This window comes from Lepidochelys kempii, chromosome 3 (genome assembly GCF_965140285.1).
Source record: "Lepidochelys kempii isolate rLepKem1 chromosome 3, rLepKem1.hap1, whole genome shotgun sequence".
Classification (NCBI taxonomy): domain Eukaryota; kingdom Metazoa; phylum Chordata; order Testudines; family Cheloniidae; genus Lepidochelys; species Lepidochelys kempii.
Genome location: NC_136382.1, coordinates 116,401,340 through 116,419,906, shown reverse-complemented (window position 1 = coordinate 116,419,906; position 18,567 = coordinate 116,401,340). Strand labels below are relative to the sequence as shown.

Sequence of the window (18,567 nt, the reverse complement as noted above, 5' to 3'; positions counted from 1 at the left end):
AATTTGAAAGACTATTTTTTATATAGAATGTAAATTCTTAACTCCAGTTCCTTTCAAATTGGTAACATTCTTACTCTGATAAATACATATGCACATAAGCATTTTATTTTCAATGTCAGATTTTTTTTCTCTCAAAGAGCATCAATAAAAAGAAATTCTTCTTCAAGTCGCTGCAGACATGTCTTCCCTCAGGTGTATTTGCACAAAGCACACCAGAGCTAGAGACTTTTCCCCACAGTAGTACCTGTTGGAGAGTAGCTATAGCTTTGGGTATTCAAGCTGAACTGGTATAGGAAAATACCCATGCATTATTGGTCATCCTTCAGGCAACGATTCCAGGAAGAGTAGCCCTCTTGATTAACAAAGCTGTCTTGCAGCCGGTGAAAGCCTTATAGCTTACTCCAGTGTTTCTAGCCCCAACAGCTAAATGTACAGACGAGATTTGACATCCCATCGCAGGGATACGAGTGTTTTTACTCTCACCCAGCACCAAACTCCCTAATTGTCAGGGCCACTAATGAGAGTTGCGGTGGGGAACTTTAAGTCGATTCCAAAGGAAAAAGACTGGACTCGTTAGGAAGAAAGATTTATTCCACTGCTTTGCTTCAGCTGTGAATAGTGAACCAATGAGCTCTATTAGCAAAATATGACTTTTTCAACTTGGAGGCAATGTCTACATGCTCAGATAAATTGCCAGACTGAAGGGTTAATGTCTAGCTATTCCACCTGGAAGCAGGCGGGGCACACCCTGACTGTTTCCTAGGAGCAATGCACACATTGCTCTATCCAAAAACAAAAGCTAAATATAAACCCTAAAAACTTAATTGTTTAAACAGCAACTGTGGAAGGTTTCTTTAGCCTGGGCTCAAGGCCTAAAAACCAAAATTATAGTAAATAAAAAATGGTAACTAAGCATATGAATCAACGTCATACATTCCTTTATATAGCAGTGTGTAATGCTTAAAAAAAAAATATAATAAAAAAAAAAGGTAAAAGACAGGGGGGGCAAAACAGCCCATCTCCGCTGACCAGCCTGTTTGCTTGCATAAAGCTGTGTTCTGTCTCATCACTAAACCGCAACACCAGACTACTCAAAAGAGGAGTTCAGGGCTTTCTTAGCAGAGGGTTGGTTGGTTGCAAAGACCTCGCTCCAGTCACAGATGCCCTCTCCAGGGTGATAGCTTCTGTAATTATAATAAAAAGGGCATCATAATTATATAAAACTGATATAGCACCAGATATTCAACAATCTTTTGAGGACCTACTCTTTGATGGGCAATCTTTGTTTTTGGGCAAGACTGACCAGCTGTTGACTCTTTTAAAGATTCATGTACTTTCCTCTGCTCCCAAGGAGTCTATAGTCCAACCATCAAGAGATGCCAATATGAGCCTCCACAGCAATATTCTCACCAGTACCATTGACAGCCCTTCTATTCTCTGAGACAACAGACATTTTGAGGAGGCAACATAAGCCTCAGAAGAGAGAGCCATCTTTCTCCAGTTTTAACCAATCTTTTCCCCTCAACCAGCTGTCAAGAAAGCAATACAGCCAGCAGCAATCTTCCCATTCCTCCCCCCTCCTGCTGCTTTTGGGGAAAGATTATCTTACTTCCTCAGTGCTTGGGAGGTAATAACCTCAGATAAGTAGGTCCTGAGTGCTGTGGGACTGGAATATTCAATCCAATGTCTTTCCATCCCTCCTCCACAACCTCCTTCTCTGTCCCTTTTGAGGGATCCATCTCATGAGTCTATATCCTTACAAGAAGTTCAGACTCTGCTTACTCTGAGGGCTATAGAGAAAGGTCCCCTGCAGTTTCAGGGGTGGGGTTTCTACTCCTGCCATTTCCTGATCCCCAAGGACACCTGAGACCCATATTGGACCTTCAGGCTCTCAACAAGTTTATCAAGCAAGTCAGATACTGCATGGTTACCCTAGCATCAGTCATTACCTCCCTAGTCTGTAACAATTGGTTCACTGCCCTTGATCTTCAAGACACGCAATGTTGCCCAATCCCAGGAAATTCCTCAGATTATGTGACGGGGGGCCACCATTGTTAGTATACAGTAGTTCCCTTTGGCATATCAGTGCCTCGTGCATGCACCAAATGCATGGTGGTGCTCACAGCCTGCTTAAGAAAGAACAGAATCCATGTCTTCCCTCACCTCAATTGTTGGCTGATTTGAGGGCCATCCCAGGACCAGATTCGTGGCCTCTAGAACTCACACTGAACAGGGGAATGTCAGCACTTATTCCTACTCAAGTTCATTGAGACCCTGCATGACTCAACAATTTTAACTGCTTTTCATTCCCCAATAGAGATTTCAAATGATTCACAACTTATACATGTCCCTCATGTCTCATCCATCCACCCTGGTTTGGACTAGGCAACAAAACGGCAGATGAAATTCATTGTTGATAAATGTAAGGTAATGCACATTGGAAAACATAATCCCACCTATACATATAAAATGATGGAGTCTATTTTAGTTGTTTCAACTCAAGAAAGAGATCTTGGAGTCATTGTGGATAGTTCTCTGAAAGCATCCAGTCAATCTGCAGCGGCAGTCAAAAAAGCAAACAGAATGTTGGCAATCATTAAGAAAGGGATAGATGATAAGACAGAAAATATCATATTGCCTCTATATAAATTCATGGTATGCCCACATTTTTAATACTGTGTGCAGATCTGATTGCCCCATCTCAAGAAAGATATATGGGAATTGGAAAGGGTTCAGAAAAGAGCAACAAAAATTATTAGGGGTATGTAACAGCTTCTGTACAAGGAGAGAGTAATAAGATTGGGACTTTTCATCTTGGAGAAGAGACGACGAAGGGGGGGATAGGATAGAGGGTCTATAAAATCATGAGTGATGTGGAGAAAGTAAATAAGGAAGTGTTATTTGCTCCTCCTCAAAACACAAGAACTTGGGGTTACCAAATGAAATTAATAAGCAACAGGTTAAAACAAACAAAAGGAAGTATTACTTCACACAATGCACAATAATCTGTGGAACTCTTTGCCAGAGGATGTTGTGAAGGCCAAGACTATAACAGGCTTCAAAAAAGAGCTAGATAGGTCCATCAGTGGCTATTAGCCAAGATGAGCAGGGATGCAAAACCATGAAGTGTCCCTAGCTTCTGTTTGCCAGAAGCTGAGAATGGTCAACAGGGGATGGATCACTTGATATTTACCTGTTCTGTTCATTGCCTGTGAAGCACCTGGCATTGGCTACTGCCGAAAGGCAGGATACTGGGCTAGATGGACCATTAGTCTGACTCAGTATGGCTGTTCTTATGGACTCATTTTGAGGTTGCTAGTTCATGTGGCCTCTTGTAGATATGCAACCAAGTGTGTAAGACTGTGTCTTCATATGCTTCAGGTGTGGCTGAAATTGGTCTATCATCAAGTAAGCACCATTTTGATAAGTTGGTCCAGCTCCCACCTGCAATGTTGCATGCCCTATGGCGGTGAATAAACCAGAACACCATATGTATAGACATTCCCTTTTCTGACCTCACCCTCACCCCCATCCCAGCTGCAACAGCTGTAGCAGATGCCTCTTTGATAGGTTGGGGAGCTCACCTAGAAGGGTCATGAACACAACACTCTGGATGGAGCACAAGTCTGATCTTTATTAGTGTCCTCAATCTCTGGGCAATTCACAGAGTTTACTGAGCTTTCCTTCCCTGCATTAAGGACTTCTTGTTCCAAATTTTGGCCAGCAGCACAGCAGCAATGTACTATTAAACAAGCAGAGAGGGGCTCACATTAGCCAACTTTGCCAAGAGGCAATGAGCTTTCAGGAGTTTTGCATCACAGAGGATATCACTCCCGTGTCTACACACTTACTGGGCACCCAGAACCAGTTGGCCAGCTTCCTCAGCATTAGATTTTCTCTCAACCATGAGTGGTGTCTCAAAACCAGCATACTGAGGTCCATCCTTTGGGCATTGGACATTCCTTTAGTCAGCCTACACAAGAAAACAAGAAGTATCAGCAGTTTTGCTTTTGGGCAGGTCAAAATCTGGGCTTACTAACTGATACTTTGATATTGGACTGGAGACTGGGGCTAATGTATGCATTTCCCCCAATCCCTCTGATCCAACATGTCATTCACAAACCGAAACAAGATCACATCATGTTAATACTCACAGCACCAGCCTAGCCAGGAGAGCCAGGAGAGCATCTGAACTAGAAGCTTTGATGGTGGGCCCTCCTTATACAGTATTTTTCAAAGACAAGGTAGCCCTGTGGCGACACCCAAAGTTGTTAATTAAAGTAGTGTCAGTTTTTCATTTAAATCAACCAGTGCATCTCCTGGTTTTCCTCCTGAAACCACATTCTGGTCTACGTACCTTCGATGTCTAGAGGGCACTGGCCTTCTGTCTGGACAGGACCAAGCCTTTCAGTCTCCTCATCTTTTTGTCTCCAGTGCTGATTGCATGAAAGGTCAGACAGTGTCAGCGCAGATGATCTCTACATGGATTACCTTCTGCATTACAACAGCCTACAGGGTAGCCAGTACTCCTGTGCAAAGACTCTCTGCCTTTCAGCAAGGGCCCAGGCTACATCTGTCACCTTCCTGAAGATGTTTCTATACTGGAAATTTGTAGAGCTGCCACTTGGACCTCAGTATGTACATTCATTCATTATGCCATCACCACTTCATCCAAATTTGATGAGAACTTTGCAAATATGTGTTGCAATCGTTATTTAAATAGATTCAGTAGCCCCCAACTTACGGTACTGCTTGTGAGTTGCCTCAGTAGAATACACATCTGCAACCTCAGGAAGAGGAAAAATGGTTACTTACCTGTTCTGTAATTGTTGTTGGAGATGTGGGTGCAGACGTGTATTCCACAACCCATCCTCTGCCCATCAGAGTCTTACGGCTTCTTCTCTGGTGCAAAGGAACTGAAGTGGGGGGACCGCCCTTACATAGTCTCAGGAAGGTCCAGGAGTGGCATAGGGCACGTGCACAAAATCTCCAGTTCTGGTACTCCTGGCACAAATACACCTTAGTGTGTTCCTTAGAATGCACATCTGCACCCATATCTTGGAGAACAACACTTACAGAACAGGTAAGTAATCATTTTTTTTGAAATATACTTTCCAGAAGTTAGTACATACAGTTTTAAGGACTGATATTTTTACGTTCATTTTTCGGTAGTGTATTGTCTGGATATATTACATCTTGGTTTATTGCTAGATCATAAACCAGAAATGCTATTTTCCAGGCTAACTCTCCAGGAATAAGTATGAAAAGTGATGATGGATCCTCCTCTTCTCCTCTCTCTTTGTTTTGCCAGGGGTTTAAAATTGATGTAAATTGCAAACAGTTGACAGTAGACTTTGTGAACCAGTCCGTACTACAGATTAGCAGCCAGGATGTGGAAAGTAAACGTAGTGACAAGACTGATTTTGCGGAACAGCTTGGAGCAATGAACAGACGTTGGCAGATCCTCCAGAGCCTGATAACAGAAAAGGTAAGAAAAAAACAGCTGCTTTTCAGTGTGCATTTAAAAATAGATGCAACTCATTCAGGAGCAGGCATACTAAAATTAATTTAGCGTGTCCTGAGTAATATGAACACCTCCTTTGGCAAAACCAAACATCTAGTGTCAACATAATTGCTTCAGTGTTCTCCGAGACATGCCATCTTCTTTCCGATAGTACCATAGCTCCTTCAGTTTTACATTTATCTTAATGCATTTCCTAATTATTTCAAATACTCCTGCACACTTATGACCGTGGTGTTCAGACTGAAACAAAAAGTGAATGAATGCTTTCTGTTTCTCCAGTGTCTATTAACTGAAGTGCTCAGAAGATTGGTACAGTCTTAATCTGTCACTTGTGGCAGGTTGAGCTTAAAATTGGGCATCAGCAGACTATTATTCTTGCTTGTAAATTAGCAAATTCTGCTAATCTGTCAAAGAACACATGTATATTTATATTTTTGTTTGTTTTATAATAAAATAGCACCGAAGGTCCCAATAAAGATCAGTAAAAAGAGAAGGAGGACTTGTGGCACCTTAGAGACTAACAAATTTATTACAGCATAATCTTTTGTGAGCTACAGCTCACTTCATCAGATGCATACAGTGGAAAATATAGTGGGGAGATTTTATATGCACAGAGAACATGAAACAATGGGTATTACCATACAGACTGTAACAAGAGTGATCAAGAAAAGTGAGCTATTACCAGCAGGAGGGCAGGGGGAACCTTTTGTAGTGATAATCAAGGTGGGCCATTTCCAGCACGTTACAAGAACAATAGGAGGGGAAATAAACAAGGGGAAATAGTTTTACTTTGTGTAATGACACATACACTCCCAGTCTTTATTCAAGCCTAAGTTAATTGTATCCAGTTTGCAAATTAATTCCAATTCAGCAGTCTCTCCTTGGAGTCTGTTTTTGAAGTTTTTTTGTTGAAGAATTGCCACTTTTAGGTCTGTAATTGAGTGACAAAAGAGATTGAAGGTGATCTCAGACTGGTTTTTAAATGTTATAATTCTTGACATCTGATTTGTGTCCATTTATTCTTTTACGTAGAGACTGTCTAGTTTGGCCAACGTCCATGGCAGAGAGGCATTGCTGACACATGATGGCATATATCACATTGGTAGATGTGCAGGTGAACGAGCCTCTGATAGTGTGGCTGATGTGATTAGGCCCTGTGATGGTGTCCCCTGAATAGATATGTGGACACAGTTGGCAACGGGCTTTGTTGCAAGGATAGGTTCCTGGGTTAGTGTTTTTGCTGTGTGGTGTGTGGTTGCTGGTGAGTATTTGCTTCAGGTTGGGGGGCTGTCTGTAAGCAAAGACTGGCCTGTCTCCCAAGATCTGTGAGAGTGATGGATCATCCTTCAGGATAGGTTGTAGATCCTTGATGATGCGTTGGAGAGGTTTTAGTTGGGGGCTGAAGGTGATGGCTAGTGGCATTCTGTTATTTTCTTTGTTGGACCTGTCCTGTAGTAGGTAACTTCTGGGTACTCTTCTGGCTCTGTCAATCTGTTTCTTCACTTCAGCAGGTGGGTATTGTAGTTGTAAGAATGCTTGACAGAGATCTTGTAGGTGTTTGTCTCTGTCTGAGGGATTGGAGCAAATGCAGTTGTATTGTAGAGCTTGGCTGTAGACAAAGGATCATGTGGTGTGGTCTGGATGAAGGCTGGAGGCATGTAGGTAAGTATAGCGGTCAGTAGGTTTCCGGTATAGGGTGGTGGTTATGTGACCATCGCTTGTTAGCACCGTAGTGTCCAGGAAGTGGATCTCTTGTGTGGACTGGTCCAGGCTGAGGTTGATGGTGGGATGGAAATTGTTGAAATCATGGTGAAATTCCTCAAGGGCTCCTTTTCCATGGGTCCAGATGATGAAGATGTCATCAATGTAGCGCAAGTAAAGTAAGGGCATTAGGGGACGAGAGCTGAGGAAGCGTTGTTCTAAGTCAGCCATAAAAATGTTGGCATACTGTGGTGCCATACCTGTAGCAGTGCCGCTGACTTGAAGGTATAAGTTGTCCCTAAATGTGAAATAGTTATGAGTGAGGACAAAGTCACAAAGTTCAGCCACCAGGTTTGCCATGACATTCTCGGGGATACTGTTCCTGATGGCTTGTAGTCCATCTTTGTGTGGAATGTTGGTGTAGAGGGCTTCTACATCCATAGTGGCTAGGATGGTGTTTTCAGGAAGATCACCGATGGATTGTAGTTTCCTCAAGAAGTCAGTGGTGTCTCGAAGACAGCTGGGAGTGCTGGTAGCGTAGGGCCTGAGGAGGTAGTCTACATAGCCAGACAATCAGGAATCCATTGTGCCAGGCACTCTACAAACATAAAATAGAAAAGCAAATAACCTACAATCTTATTTCAAACTAAAATACAAATGTGCATAATGAGTGGCGGGTCTCACTAACCACAAATGCATAGAAGTAAATTACCTTCAAATAATTTTGGCCTGGAATAATTCTTCACTGTAAATGATGTTTCACTCCATCACCATTCACCTGAAGAGAATTCCACTCCATGTAAACTTTTATGTGGAAAGCGTCTTCCAGCTTGTCACAAATTTGGGGTATCATGAGCTAGATCACTAGAGAAACTCCTCAGTGAAATACTTCTTTGAGTTTTTTCTTTGCTGTTTAATCGTTAATAAATAGAGGATGAATAAAATTGAGTTTGACTTTATACTCTGTTCTAAATTCTGAATGCAGGAATACACTGAATTCTGAGGAAAGCACAAATCAACATTCATCTGCACTGAATTATTTAATTTTCTTGACAGAGAAGCTGTTTCATTTAGGATGTATACATATGTATTTCTTTACAGATCCAACTGTTGGAAAGCCTGCTGGAATCCTGGACAGAATATGAAAACAATGTGCAGTGCCTGAAAACTTGGTTTGATACCCAAGAGAAGAGGTTGAAGAAACAACAGAGAATTGGAGATCAGGCTTCAGTTCAGAATGCTGTGAAAGACTGTCAGGTAACATTTTCTTGGAAATTATGGGTTCTCTTTCCTGCATGTAGAAACAGCACCTAACAAACATGGGGTGAAATCTTGGCTCCACTGAAATTAATGATGAAACTCCCCTTGAGTTCAGTGGGGTGAGGATTTCACCCCTAAAGTGCAAAGGAGTAATAGTGTGCTGAATGTACCTACATGCATACTCTTATGTGAATACTAGCTTAATAATTGTAATAGCAATAACAAAGCAGGGCCATGCCCAGGTATGCTGAATTGCTGTGAGTTAAAGGGATACATTCTGTTTTCTGGGCAGCCACTTTTCTGGATTTCACTGTTATGAATATTGTGCTTGATTGCTTAAAAAGTTTGCTTCCCCTCCTTCTGATGCCCTCCCTTGGACATGCTGGGGAAAATATGCTTTAAAACAAATTTGGCCTATATGCTCCTTCCCTATGGAAAATGCACAAAGAAACCAAATTCATTCCGATTTTCTGGACCACTAAGGCCACTTTGTGTCACATAAGCAACTCAAAGGGCCTTAAATCAGGCAGAGACAGCTAGTGGAAAACTCCCCCTGTGCCGGGGAACTCTCTACTGATGGACAGCTGGTGAAGGTGGTTCCGTCTGAGTCATCTGCCCCCACCTTGCCCATCCTGTAAGAGGGAGGAGGAGGCGGCGAGGCATGGCATGGATGGAATGGAGATGGCAGGAGGCCAATCAGAGCAAAGCTCAGCAATGTCCAACACTCCACTGGCCTTAAGTCACTGAGCCTGTGCAGCCCTAACATGCTTCAGGGCCAGATGGCCCTGAATCAGTGAACCACAATCAGCTCTCTCGTCCAGTAGGCCCAGCATGATATTGGGAATTGTAAACGTGAAGGAATGTCTTGCTTCTTTTCAGATCAGGGAAAATAGAGTAGGAGCCTCTAGAGAAATCAGCTTGGATATAGACTTCCAAGCCAGAGCATCAGTATGGTATCAGGGATCAGATCCCTCCAGACTGATTTAATCTACTAGACAACAAACCAGAATTACCAATTTACAGTGGTGAAAAATTCAGAGCACTAGGCCAGCTATATCCCCATGAGCATGGACAGTCTGTAATGCTCAGTGTTACGGTCCTGGTAACACTGGTAAATTCCTGGGGAATTTTCATCTATTGGTGCTGTTCATTTCTTTCTCTCCAAGCTTTCCATCAACACAGTAATTATGACCCTATATTAATTAAGTCACCAGGTAAATCTTCATAATCAGAAGGGCTAGAAATTTTTTTCACAGGAAAACTGAGATCCTCGAAAGTCCAATAAAATATTGCCAGCATTCACGAATTTAGTAACTCCATCTGTGTTTCTGTGAATGCAGAGGACTGGTAAGTTTGGCAGTGTCAGAAGTTACCATTTTCAAGTTCTCTCCTGTGAACTTCAAATTGAATCCATCTTGTGGCTTCAGTACAAATGACTTTATTATTTCAGTACAATAAAGCCAATAACCCATACAATGAAGCCACCATTAATAATTAGCACAACTTGACATAGTTGGCAGACTCTGCTTGGCAGAGGTCCAAAGCTTGATCCGATTTATTAAACTTGCGGTTCCTTTGGGTCAGGGACGTCAGCAAATTCACAGCTCTGTGAATGACAAGACTTTGATCATTAGAAAAACAAATTGTTTAAAAAATAACTTCACTAGGGTGTCAGACATTGTCAGGTATTCGATAAGCTAACACAAAAGCTGCAGTTTATGTATTAACAGGTACTGAGACTGATCCAGTATCACTTAAATAGTTAAGAGCAGCCTTTATTTTTTTTCATCATAGATCAGAAACAAATGACTCTTTAACTGAGTTATCAGATTGAAAGGATAGACATCTCAGTTTCCTCTGTAAATATTTCTGGCTCTCTGTGTATTTCTGGCGTTTGATGCTTTGCCAGTTTAAATCACATCCACCTTTTTTTTTTTTTTTTTTGGAACAACCACATACAGACTTAAATAATACATTTTAACATTAAACTCAATTAGATTGGTTCAAAATGTCAGATTTAATTGGCACCACTAAAAAGTGAACAATTGACTGTTTTGGTGTCAGATGTTATGAAAACGATGCAAGTATTATTCCAAGCTTATGCTCTGGAGATGGACCAAGGAGTCCAGGTTTTTATTTTCTGAAACCTCATTGATTCCAAAACGCGAACTTGGTTTGGAAGCAAGCCCTATTTTATCTAAACCACCAAAACTAAGGAGCAGTGAGAGTATGATAAATGTTCTGGTTTGGGTCCATCCCAATTTATATGCCATTGTCCCTGAGAATGAGGGTGAAATACGTAGAAATACTGAAATTCAGCAAAGAAAAATATGCCAAATGCTTTGACTATCAGCTAGTTTCTACATTTTAGTTGCTAAAACTGATACCATGAGCTCAAAGTAAAGAGTATTAGAGAAACGGAAAGGGTTATAACAAAGTTAAAAATAATAGAAACGTGGAACAGAATACATGAAATGAATAAGAATAAACAATAGACTGAAATTCATCATACTTGTAAAACTTAGAATGTGCTTATGTATGTGTATGTTATAGATCGAGGCCCAAATTCTGCCCATGTAATCCTATTGATATGGCTTTTCAAGGATGTAACTTGGGTAGGGTTTGGTCCTTAATACTCACTTGCTAACTGATGAATATTAATGAGTATCTACAGTTTTTGTCTGATTCGTGTCTCAGAAAGGAGTAGCTTTGGGGGTATAGAGGAGGTGGGGAGTGCGGACTCAGATACCTCAGGATCAATGTGCAGCCCAGAGGGCAGACCTGCAGATCCCAGGCCATGACCTGGCAGCATGGATCCCTTTACACTACCTCCAAACAGGATAGGTATAGATGAGTAATTACTGCTTCACCAAGATGTTAGGGATTTCCACTTAGAAGTGCACCAGATAGCCAAGGGAGCATGCCATGGAGAGCATTTCCTTTCTGGGTTCTTTCACCCTCCAAGTTTGTCACTCCACTCCAAAACTGCTGAAGCCTTGGAGAAGTTGAGAAGCGCGTGGTCTCTGCAAGCAGAGCAACTCATGCAGCAGAGCTGCTGTGCTCCATTTCTTAATAATGGCTCCATGTTGGGATTACTAAATCCAGATGCCAATGATCTATTGAAAGGTATGTGAAATGAATGAACTAAGAAACAAGGAAATGCTTCTCTTTTGCTACTGAATGGAGCAGTTTCCTGTAGATCCATGTAGTTCAAGCTATTTTTTAAAATGATTTTGGACCCTATATGAGAGCAAGATATTCTGCATTGTAGTAATGTAAATAGAATCATGGACACTCAGCATTAACATTGTTTTTTTCTTTAAAGTAAATATGGGAAATAGAAAATATGCCATAGAAATTGTTGATGGTTTTTTATTGTTAAAGGAATAATAAGCATACCACTGTGCTCTTCCCATTCTTATCATTGCAGAAGTTGGGGGTTTGCAGAGCGTTTTTGTACCTGGAAGCATTATTGATCTAAACCCAATACATGAATGCTTGTTTCTTTCAGGAGTTGGACGAGTTGATTAAAGCAAAGGAAAAAGAAGTCGAGAAAATAGAACAGAGTGGCCTTTCCTTGATCCGGAATAAGAAGGAAGAAGTCTCTACTGTTGTCATGAGTACCCTGCAAGAACTTAACCATTCCTGGGCCAATTTGGACCACATGGTGAGAGAACGTGGTTCTGTTAATCATGAGGCAGACTGTGCCTGGTATCCCTATGAGTGCAGATAGCCCTTACCAGAAAGCAACAGGTGGATTTCTTCTGAGTGGGAGGGCGGGGAGTAGATATTCCAGGAGACTGGGCAGTGAGTCTGTACCCACCTTCATGTGATTACACATGTAAAATGGGTATGAAAATTCCTATTTCACAGGGGTACTGAATTCTTATTTATCAAAGTTTTCACAGTGCTTTCAGATTTCACATGAAATGTTCTGTATTAATTACAAGGGCCGCCTTTTAAAGTACACACATTACAAGTACAGTGTATGCAGTACTGCCCCCGAGCCTATAAATAAACCTACAGCCACAGGTCGAATTAGGGGGGAAACGGCAGGGGTGCTGGAACTAGGGGTGCTGGGGGAAGCTGGCTTGAAGTGGCTTCCATCACATACAGGGTTTGCAGCTTGGTTCATCATCCCCACTCTACAAATTGTTCCAGCACCGCTGCTTCCAAGCTCCACCCACAAAAGTAATCTCCACCCATAGGAGTTTCCAAAATCAGACGCTGCTCCCATTAAATTGTGCAAAGGATCAAAATAAAAAAATGCTGCTCTCAGAGCTCCACTGGGCTCTTTTAATTGGACTTCCCCTGCCTGGAGCATGACTCTGCTGTTGGTTCTGCTCCTTGGGCTAAACTGCTTCTTGATTGGCAGGGGGAGGAGTGGCAGAACTTTCCAAACGCAAATCACTTTTGGCACCAAACGAGACACCATTTACAGTAACTTGTGCAGATCGGTCCCTTTCTTTTAATGAAGAATAATTCAAATGTCAGCATCATTATCTATCGTCAGTAGGCTTCTGAGTTACTGCCTCACTAGGATTCAGGGGGCAGTTCACAACTCTCGGATATACTGTTCCAGGCTTTCTGCAGACAACGCTGCAATGCTTACACTCAGTTCATGTATCTCAGATATTTTTTCTCACCCATAACAACTAGAAACTTGCTTTTTTTTAAAAAAAAAAAGGAAGCTGAGATTCTAGGGAACAAGGCAGGAGCTTCAGAGATGTTCTAATACCTCACCCTGCTGTGTACTGGCCCATGAAAAAGCCTGATCAACACCTGTGAAAAATAGTTTTTCTCATAGTCATTGTGTGTGCTATCATTAATGACAAACCATGTGGATTAAGGGCTAAGTACTGAACATCAGATCCCCTTTAAGGTGTCATATGTTGTATAACCAAAGACTGAGACACCCAAAATCACTAATCGCATCTGAAAATCTTGGCCAGAATTGTTATGTGATCAAGCACATTTCTTGTTAAGCCTGACTGTAAAACAAATAGCGCTGAGCCTGGAGCGCTTACCCTTTTTTAAATTCAAGATCAAATGAAGGGAAATAATTTAAGCAAATAGCAAATGCGTCTCACACATTTCATATTGATGGTTTGTTTTCTTTCTCCCAGGTCGGCCAGCTGAAGATATTGTTGCAGTCTGTGCTTGATCAGTGGAGCATTCACAAAGTGGCTTATGAAGAACTGAATAGTTACCTGATGGAAGCTAGATATTCTTTGTCCCGCTTTCATCTCCTCACAGGTTCATTGGAAGCAGTGAAAGTCCAAGTCGATAACCTTCAGGTGACGAATAAGAACTGAGCCTCCTGACATCTTAAGAAAAGATTTGGAGATAAATTCTGCCCTCAGTGCTGCACTGACATAGCTGACTGCAGAATCTGGCCCTTCAAATATGGAATCTTAGATGTGCTGCCAAGCCAAAACCTTCGATGTTAACAAATGTCCTTAGACACGTTTCTAGAAGAGCTGGTCCTGAATTTATTTTTAAAAGTAACTTTTTGTGAAATTGCTTTTTTAATCAAAATATTGTTTTTTCTCTAAATTTTCTAATCATCTCTAGTTGTTAGAAATATATGAATATTAATAGAATTTTTAAAATCCAAATTACTTGTCTTTATTCGTGCTCTGATCACTTCTGCATTTCTCCATCCCTGAACAATTAAAGTAAAGTCAGTTTCATTTGTTTATCATAAGTTCTTCAAGTGCTTGCACATGTCCATTTCACTGTTGGTGAGTGCGCACCTTGTGCTCAGTTGTCGGAGAACTCTTTCCCTTAGCAGTACCCATCAGGGCGGCTTGAGCGACTCTGTCTCCATAGGCTACTGCTTGCTAGTATAAGAGGGCAGAGCCGCCCCCAACCCTCCTCAGTCCCTTCTTACCACCAGTGGCAGTTGTTGGAACCATATCAGACTTGTTGTCATAAGCTTTCTCCTTCCTTTGTATTTGTACTCTGTTATTGTTAGGAAGTAGTTAGTTAGTTAAGTTTAAGTTAGTTTTAGCTAGTTTTAGTGATAGATTCTTTTGTCTTAGGTCTTTTTGGACTAGTTTTCATCTGGCAGTACCGAGATCAGTACCGAAACGGTGCTGCACTCACCAGGTTTTAAGTCCTGCCGCGCTTGTGCTTAGTCTATGCTGGTCAGTAACTCACCCCCGGCCTGTGTGAAATATTTGGGAGAATCCCACATAAGTGACAATTGTCACGTTTCTAAGGAATTTAAGCCCCACTTAAAGAAAGCTAAAGTGGCAAGGCTCAAATATTTGCTCATGGAGGCAGCACTTCATCCCCCATCAGACTCTTCTCACATGAAGAGCACCCCAAGTACATTGGCCTAGGTTTGGAGCAGACCAGAGGTGTCAGCAGCTCCTCAGTCCCATTCACGATACCAAAGAAAAGGCTTAGACCCTCCTCAGGCTCAGTACCTTGCTCAGGCATGTTGGTGCCAAAGCCTCGTAGAGAAACAGACTCTAAGAGACATTCAGGGGAGAGTCTCTCACTGGAGCACTCTACAGCTAAAAAAAAACGGATCGCCACCTCCAGAGCCTGTGCCACGTCCATCAAGAACATCCCTGAAAGATCTCTGTGGGAGAGCCATCACTCATTGCTGCTCCCAACCACCCCGAAGACGTATGCAACCACAGGACATGCTTAGCTTCTCAGTACCGGTATCCCCAGCAGTGCAAGAAAGTTTGCTGTTAGTACCGATGCCTGGAGCACCTACCTCTCTGTGTCAGGAACTCACCATACTGCTACGTCCCAAGCTTCCACAAAGGGCAGTGCCGTCGAAGGACAAGCTTCCAACGATATCCCTGGTACCACCATCCCCAGGCAACCTATTCCCAGTCCCAACTTGTTCTTCTCCCCGTAGGTTGGATGTCTGATTCTTCCTCTTCAGACTCAGAGGTGCATTTGTCTGTGTCCTGTCAGAAACAGGGTGCATACCCTCCATCAGAGATTTGGGACCTTGGGTCACACAATAGTCACAGCACTGGCCGCCGCCTCCTCCTCCTCCTGAGGAGCAAAAACCCAGTCAAGGTTGGGTCCCAGGCCCATATCAATGACAGTTGTGGGCATCCTGGGGCATCCCTCCTTCCGCGAGGACCTCCCTGCAGCTCTCTTGTTCTTTGTCATTGAGACTGCTCTGGAAGCATCGGCACCAAGAGCATTATTCTCCAGGACTGAGCAGCCAGAAGTCATTTGGGTGGCGTCCCCATCGCAAGTCATGGAGCAGCCACCACCTCAGAATTCTGTGGTGTCCTCTTGATAATCGCCAGATGATGCTGTTGGTAGCAAGATATTCAACACCACAAGAGGACCTGAGGCCTCATCAAGGTCTATTGAGAAGGAAGGGTGGCCTCTGTTCTTAACATTCAAGCAGAGGAGGTATGTGAAAGCTCCCTCAAGTTGGTGGACGTTCTGGTATTGGCGGCCCTTACCAGGGTGGCCATGCCAATTAATGAAGCTGCTGTGGATCCTGTGAAGGTGCTGTGGCAAACAACGTCCTCCCTACTCCCTACAGCAAAGTGAGCTGAGAGGAGGTCTTGCATCCCCTCTAAGAGGTATGAGGTTGCCTAGAGCATAGGTAACTTTGGCAGCTTTCTTGGCATAAGTGTTGATCATAGAAATTTTTAAAGTAGTGACTTGGTCATCAACCTACACTTTTGCTTCTCATTATGCCATTTCAGTCTAAGGACGATGTCTATTTCAGACAGGTTGTCATACAGTCACTGTTTAGGTAGACTCTGAGCCCACCTCCATGTCTGTCTGCTTGTGAGTCACCTACAGTGGAATGGACATTTGTAAGCACTTGAAGGCAAAAAGAAGGTTACGTACCTTTCTGTAACTGTTCTTCTTTGAGATGTGGTGTACATGTCCATTCCACGACTTGCCCTCCTTCCCCTCTCTGTTGGAGTCTGTCTGGTACAAAGGAACTGAGAGAAGTCAGGGCAGCTCCACTCTCTTACACCAACGTGCAGTGGCATGTGACAACTGAGGGTGCTCGAGCTACCTCGACAGGTACTGCTGAGGGAAAAAGTTCTCTGACAACTGTGCATGGGGCATGTACACACCTACAGTGGAATTGACATGTGCAGCACATCTCAAAGAACAAGTTACAGAAAGGCAAGTGTTTTTTTTTCTCTTTCAGGTTTCAGTGGTGCAGTGTATGGGTTTCAAACACAGTATTGCCAACCCCAAACTTTCAAAACCATGAGACTAGCTTAAAAGTCATGAGGGTTTAAAAAAAGTCTCCTTTATATTTGCCTTCAGGTTTCTGAGTCTTTAGGGAACACTCGGGTCACATTTTCAAATTTTCCTTTTTAATCATGAGGGCTAGAAACTTACACTTTTTAGAAAACAGAAGCTGAGATTCTCACATACTCAGATGACTCCAGCAGCAGAGGATTTATGAAAAACATCAACTATTATGAGCTCATAATAAAAACATGATCATTGAAAACACTACCAGCACAGAAGTATGTTTGTTTTAAAACAGTTGGTTTTGGAATTAAAAATAATTATGGAAACATTTCTTATGTCTTATGACTTATTTAAAAATGTGTTTTATTAATAGTTAATTGGGGGCAAATTTAAGCTGACAGCGTTGCAACAATTGGCAGTCTAGGTAGATGTATATACATGTGTCAGTGAAGTTTCAAGGATATAAGTGAAGGTGAAAATGGCATATGTGTAAATTTGCAATTCCCCCAAACTGAGGTCCACAGAGCACTAGCTGACAAATGGTGCTGCCTCTTTTCCTTGTTCCCAGATATTACGTTTCATAAAAGGCAGCAAGTAAAACAATAAATACTTTTGATTTTTTTTTTCTTTGGGGACAGATTGTGACCCAGCTTGTGGGCCCAAGGTGCCACCTTACTACTTTGAGGGGACAGCCTGTACTGCCACTCACAGCACTGGAAGGGAAATAGGCTCAGCAGAAGCACTGCAATCCTCCTCTCCCTATTTGGGTGGGCAGGAAGAAGTGGCTGGGCAGAGCTCCCTTGTACCTCCACCCCGCCTTCACACCACACAGCCAGCAGCAGACAGACCCAGTCCAGTTTACACCCTCCTTGAAGCAGCAGGGAGACTGGGAGAGGATCTGAGGCTATGCTATCGGGAGGTGTGATTGCAGCACATGTAGGCATAGCCAAGATAGATTTGATCAAGCTAGTGTGCTAAAAATGGCAACATGGGTGGTGACATGGGCTAGCTGACCCAAGTACGAGTCCAACCAGTACCCTGGTACATACTCAGGTGGCTACCCAGTGCCACTTCCTGTGTTGCCACAACTTAACTGCTGTTTTTAGCAAGCTAGCTAGAACAAAGTTAGCTCAATTATGCCTACATGTGCTGCAGTCACAGCTGTGATTGCAGGGTAGACAGACCCTTAAGACTTGTCAACGCAAACATTTAGTTTGCAGCAAGGTGGGGTGTGAATCTATCCTTCACTAGCCTGTTGCAGACTAACTCTCCATGTGGACCCTGCTGCCATGCACTAACAGTTCCTTAGTGCACTTTCATCTACTCCCATTTCAAAGCAGGGTATATCAAAGCACACAAATGGACTGTTAGTGTGTGTCAGCGGGGTCCATGTGAAGAGTTAATCTGTGGAATACTGGTGTGGGATAGACTTACACCCCAGATTGCTCTAAATGTTCCTGTAGATCTCCTCTTAGTCACAAGTTCCTTCCCAGGCTGCACTATCCATTGCTGAGGGTAGATTGTTAACTCATGATCTAGCCTTAAGCAATTATTGTAGCTGTTCGTGAGTCAAAGGATGGGTTGGGAAGTCTCTTAACAAAGAGAGCATCTCATGGTCACATTGTTTAAAAAGTTTGAGATCCCCTGGCAATGATTTGAATTCCGCACTTGTTTAAACTTCTGCTCAATGTAAATAAATAGGTTAACAATACTTTTGAAAACATACTTCCTTGTGTTGCTAAGAACATCCTAGACTAATAAGCGAAAGAATTTTAAAAATAAGGTTTACTTTTCCCTACTTGTGCTGTTAGTTTGCTTTTGTGCATTCCTCTCACTTGGACTGTGGAAAATAGGCTAGTCAATTTTAATAT

At 42.5% G+C, this 18,567-nt stretch overlaps 1 protein-coding gene across 12 annotated transcripts in view; it reads left to right on the top strand.

Annotated features, from left to right (window-relative positions):
• Positions 1-18,567, top strand: part of SYNE1 (spectrin repeat containing nuclear envelope protein 1) — a 501,907-nt gene that overhangs the window by 400,306 nt on the left and 83,034 nt on the right. For all 12 annotated transcript variants that reach the window (XM_073337684.2, XM_073337695.2, XM_073337685.2 and 9 more), the window contains 4 exons: positions 5,312-5,488; positions 8,327-8,482; positions 11,997-12,152; positions 13,612-13,782. In XM_073337684.2, the coding sequence (XP_073193785.2) occupies positions 5,312-5,488; positions 8,327-8,482; positions 11,997-12,152; positions 13,612-13,782 (660 nt within the window). The remainder of the gene's footprint in view (positions 1-5,311; positions 5,489-8,326; positions 8,483-11,996; positions 12,153-13,611; positions 13,783-18,567) is intronic.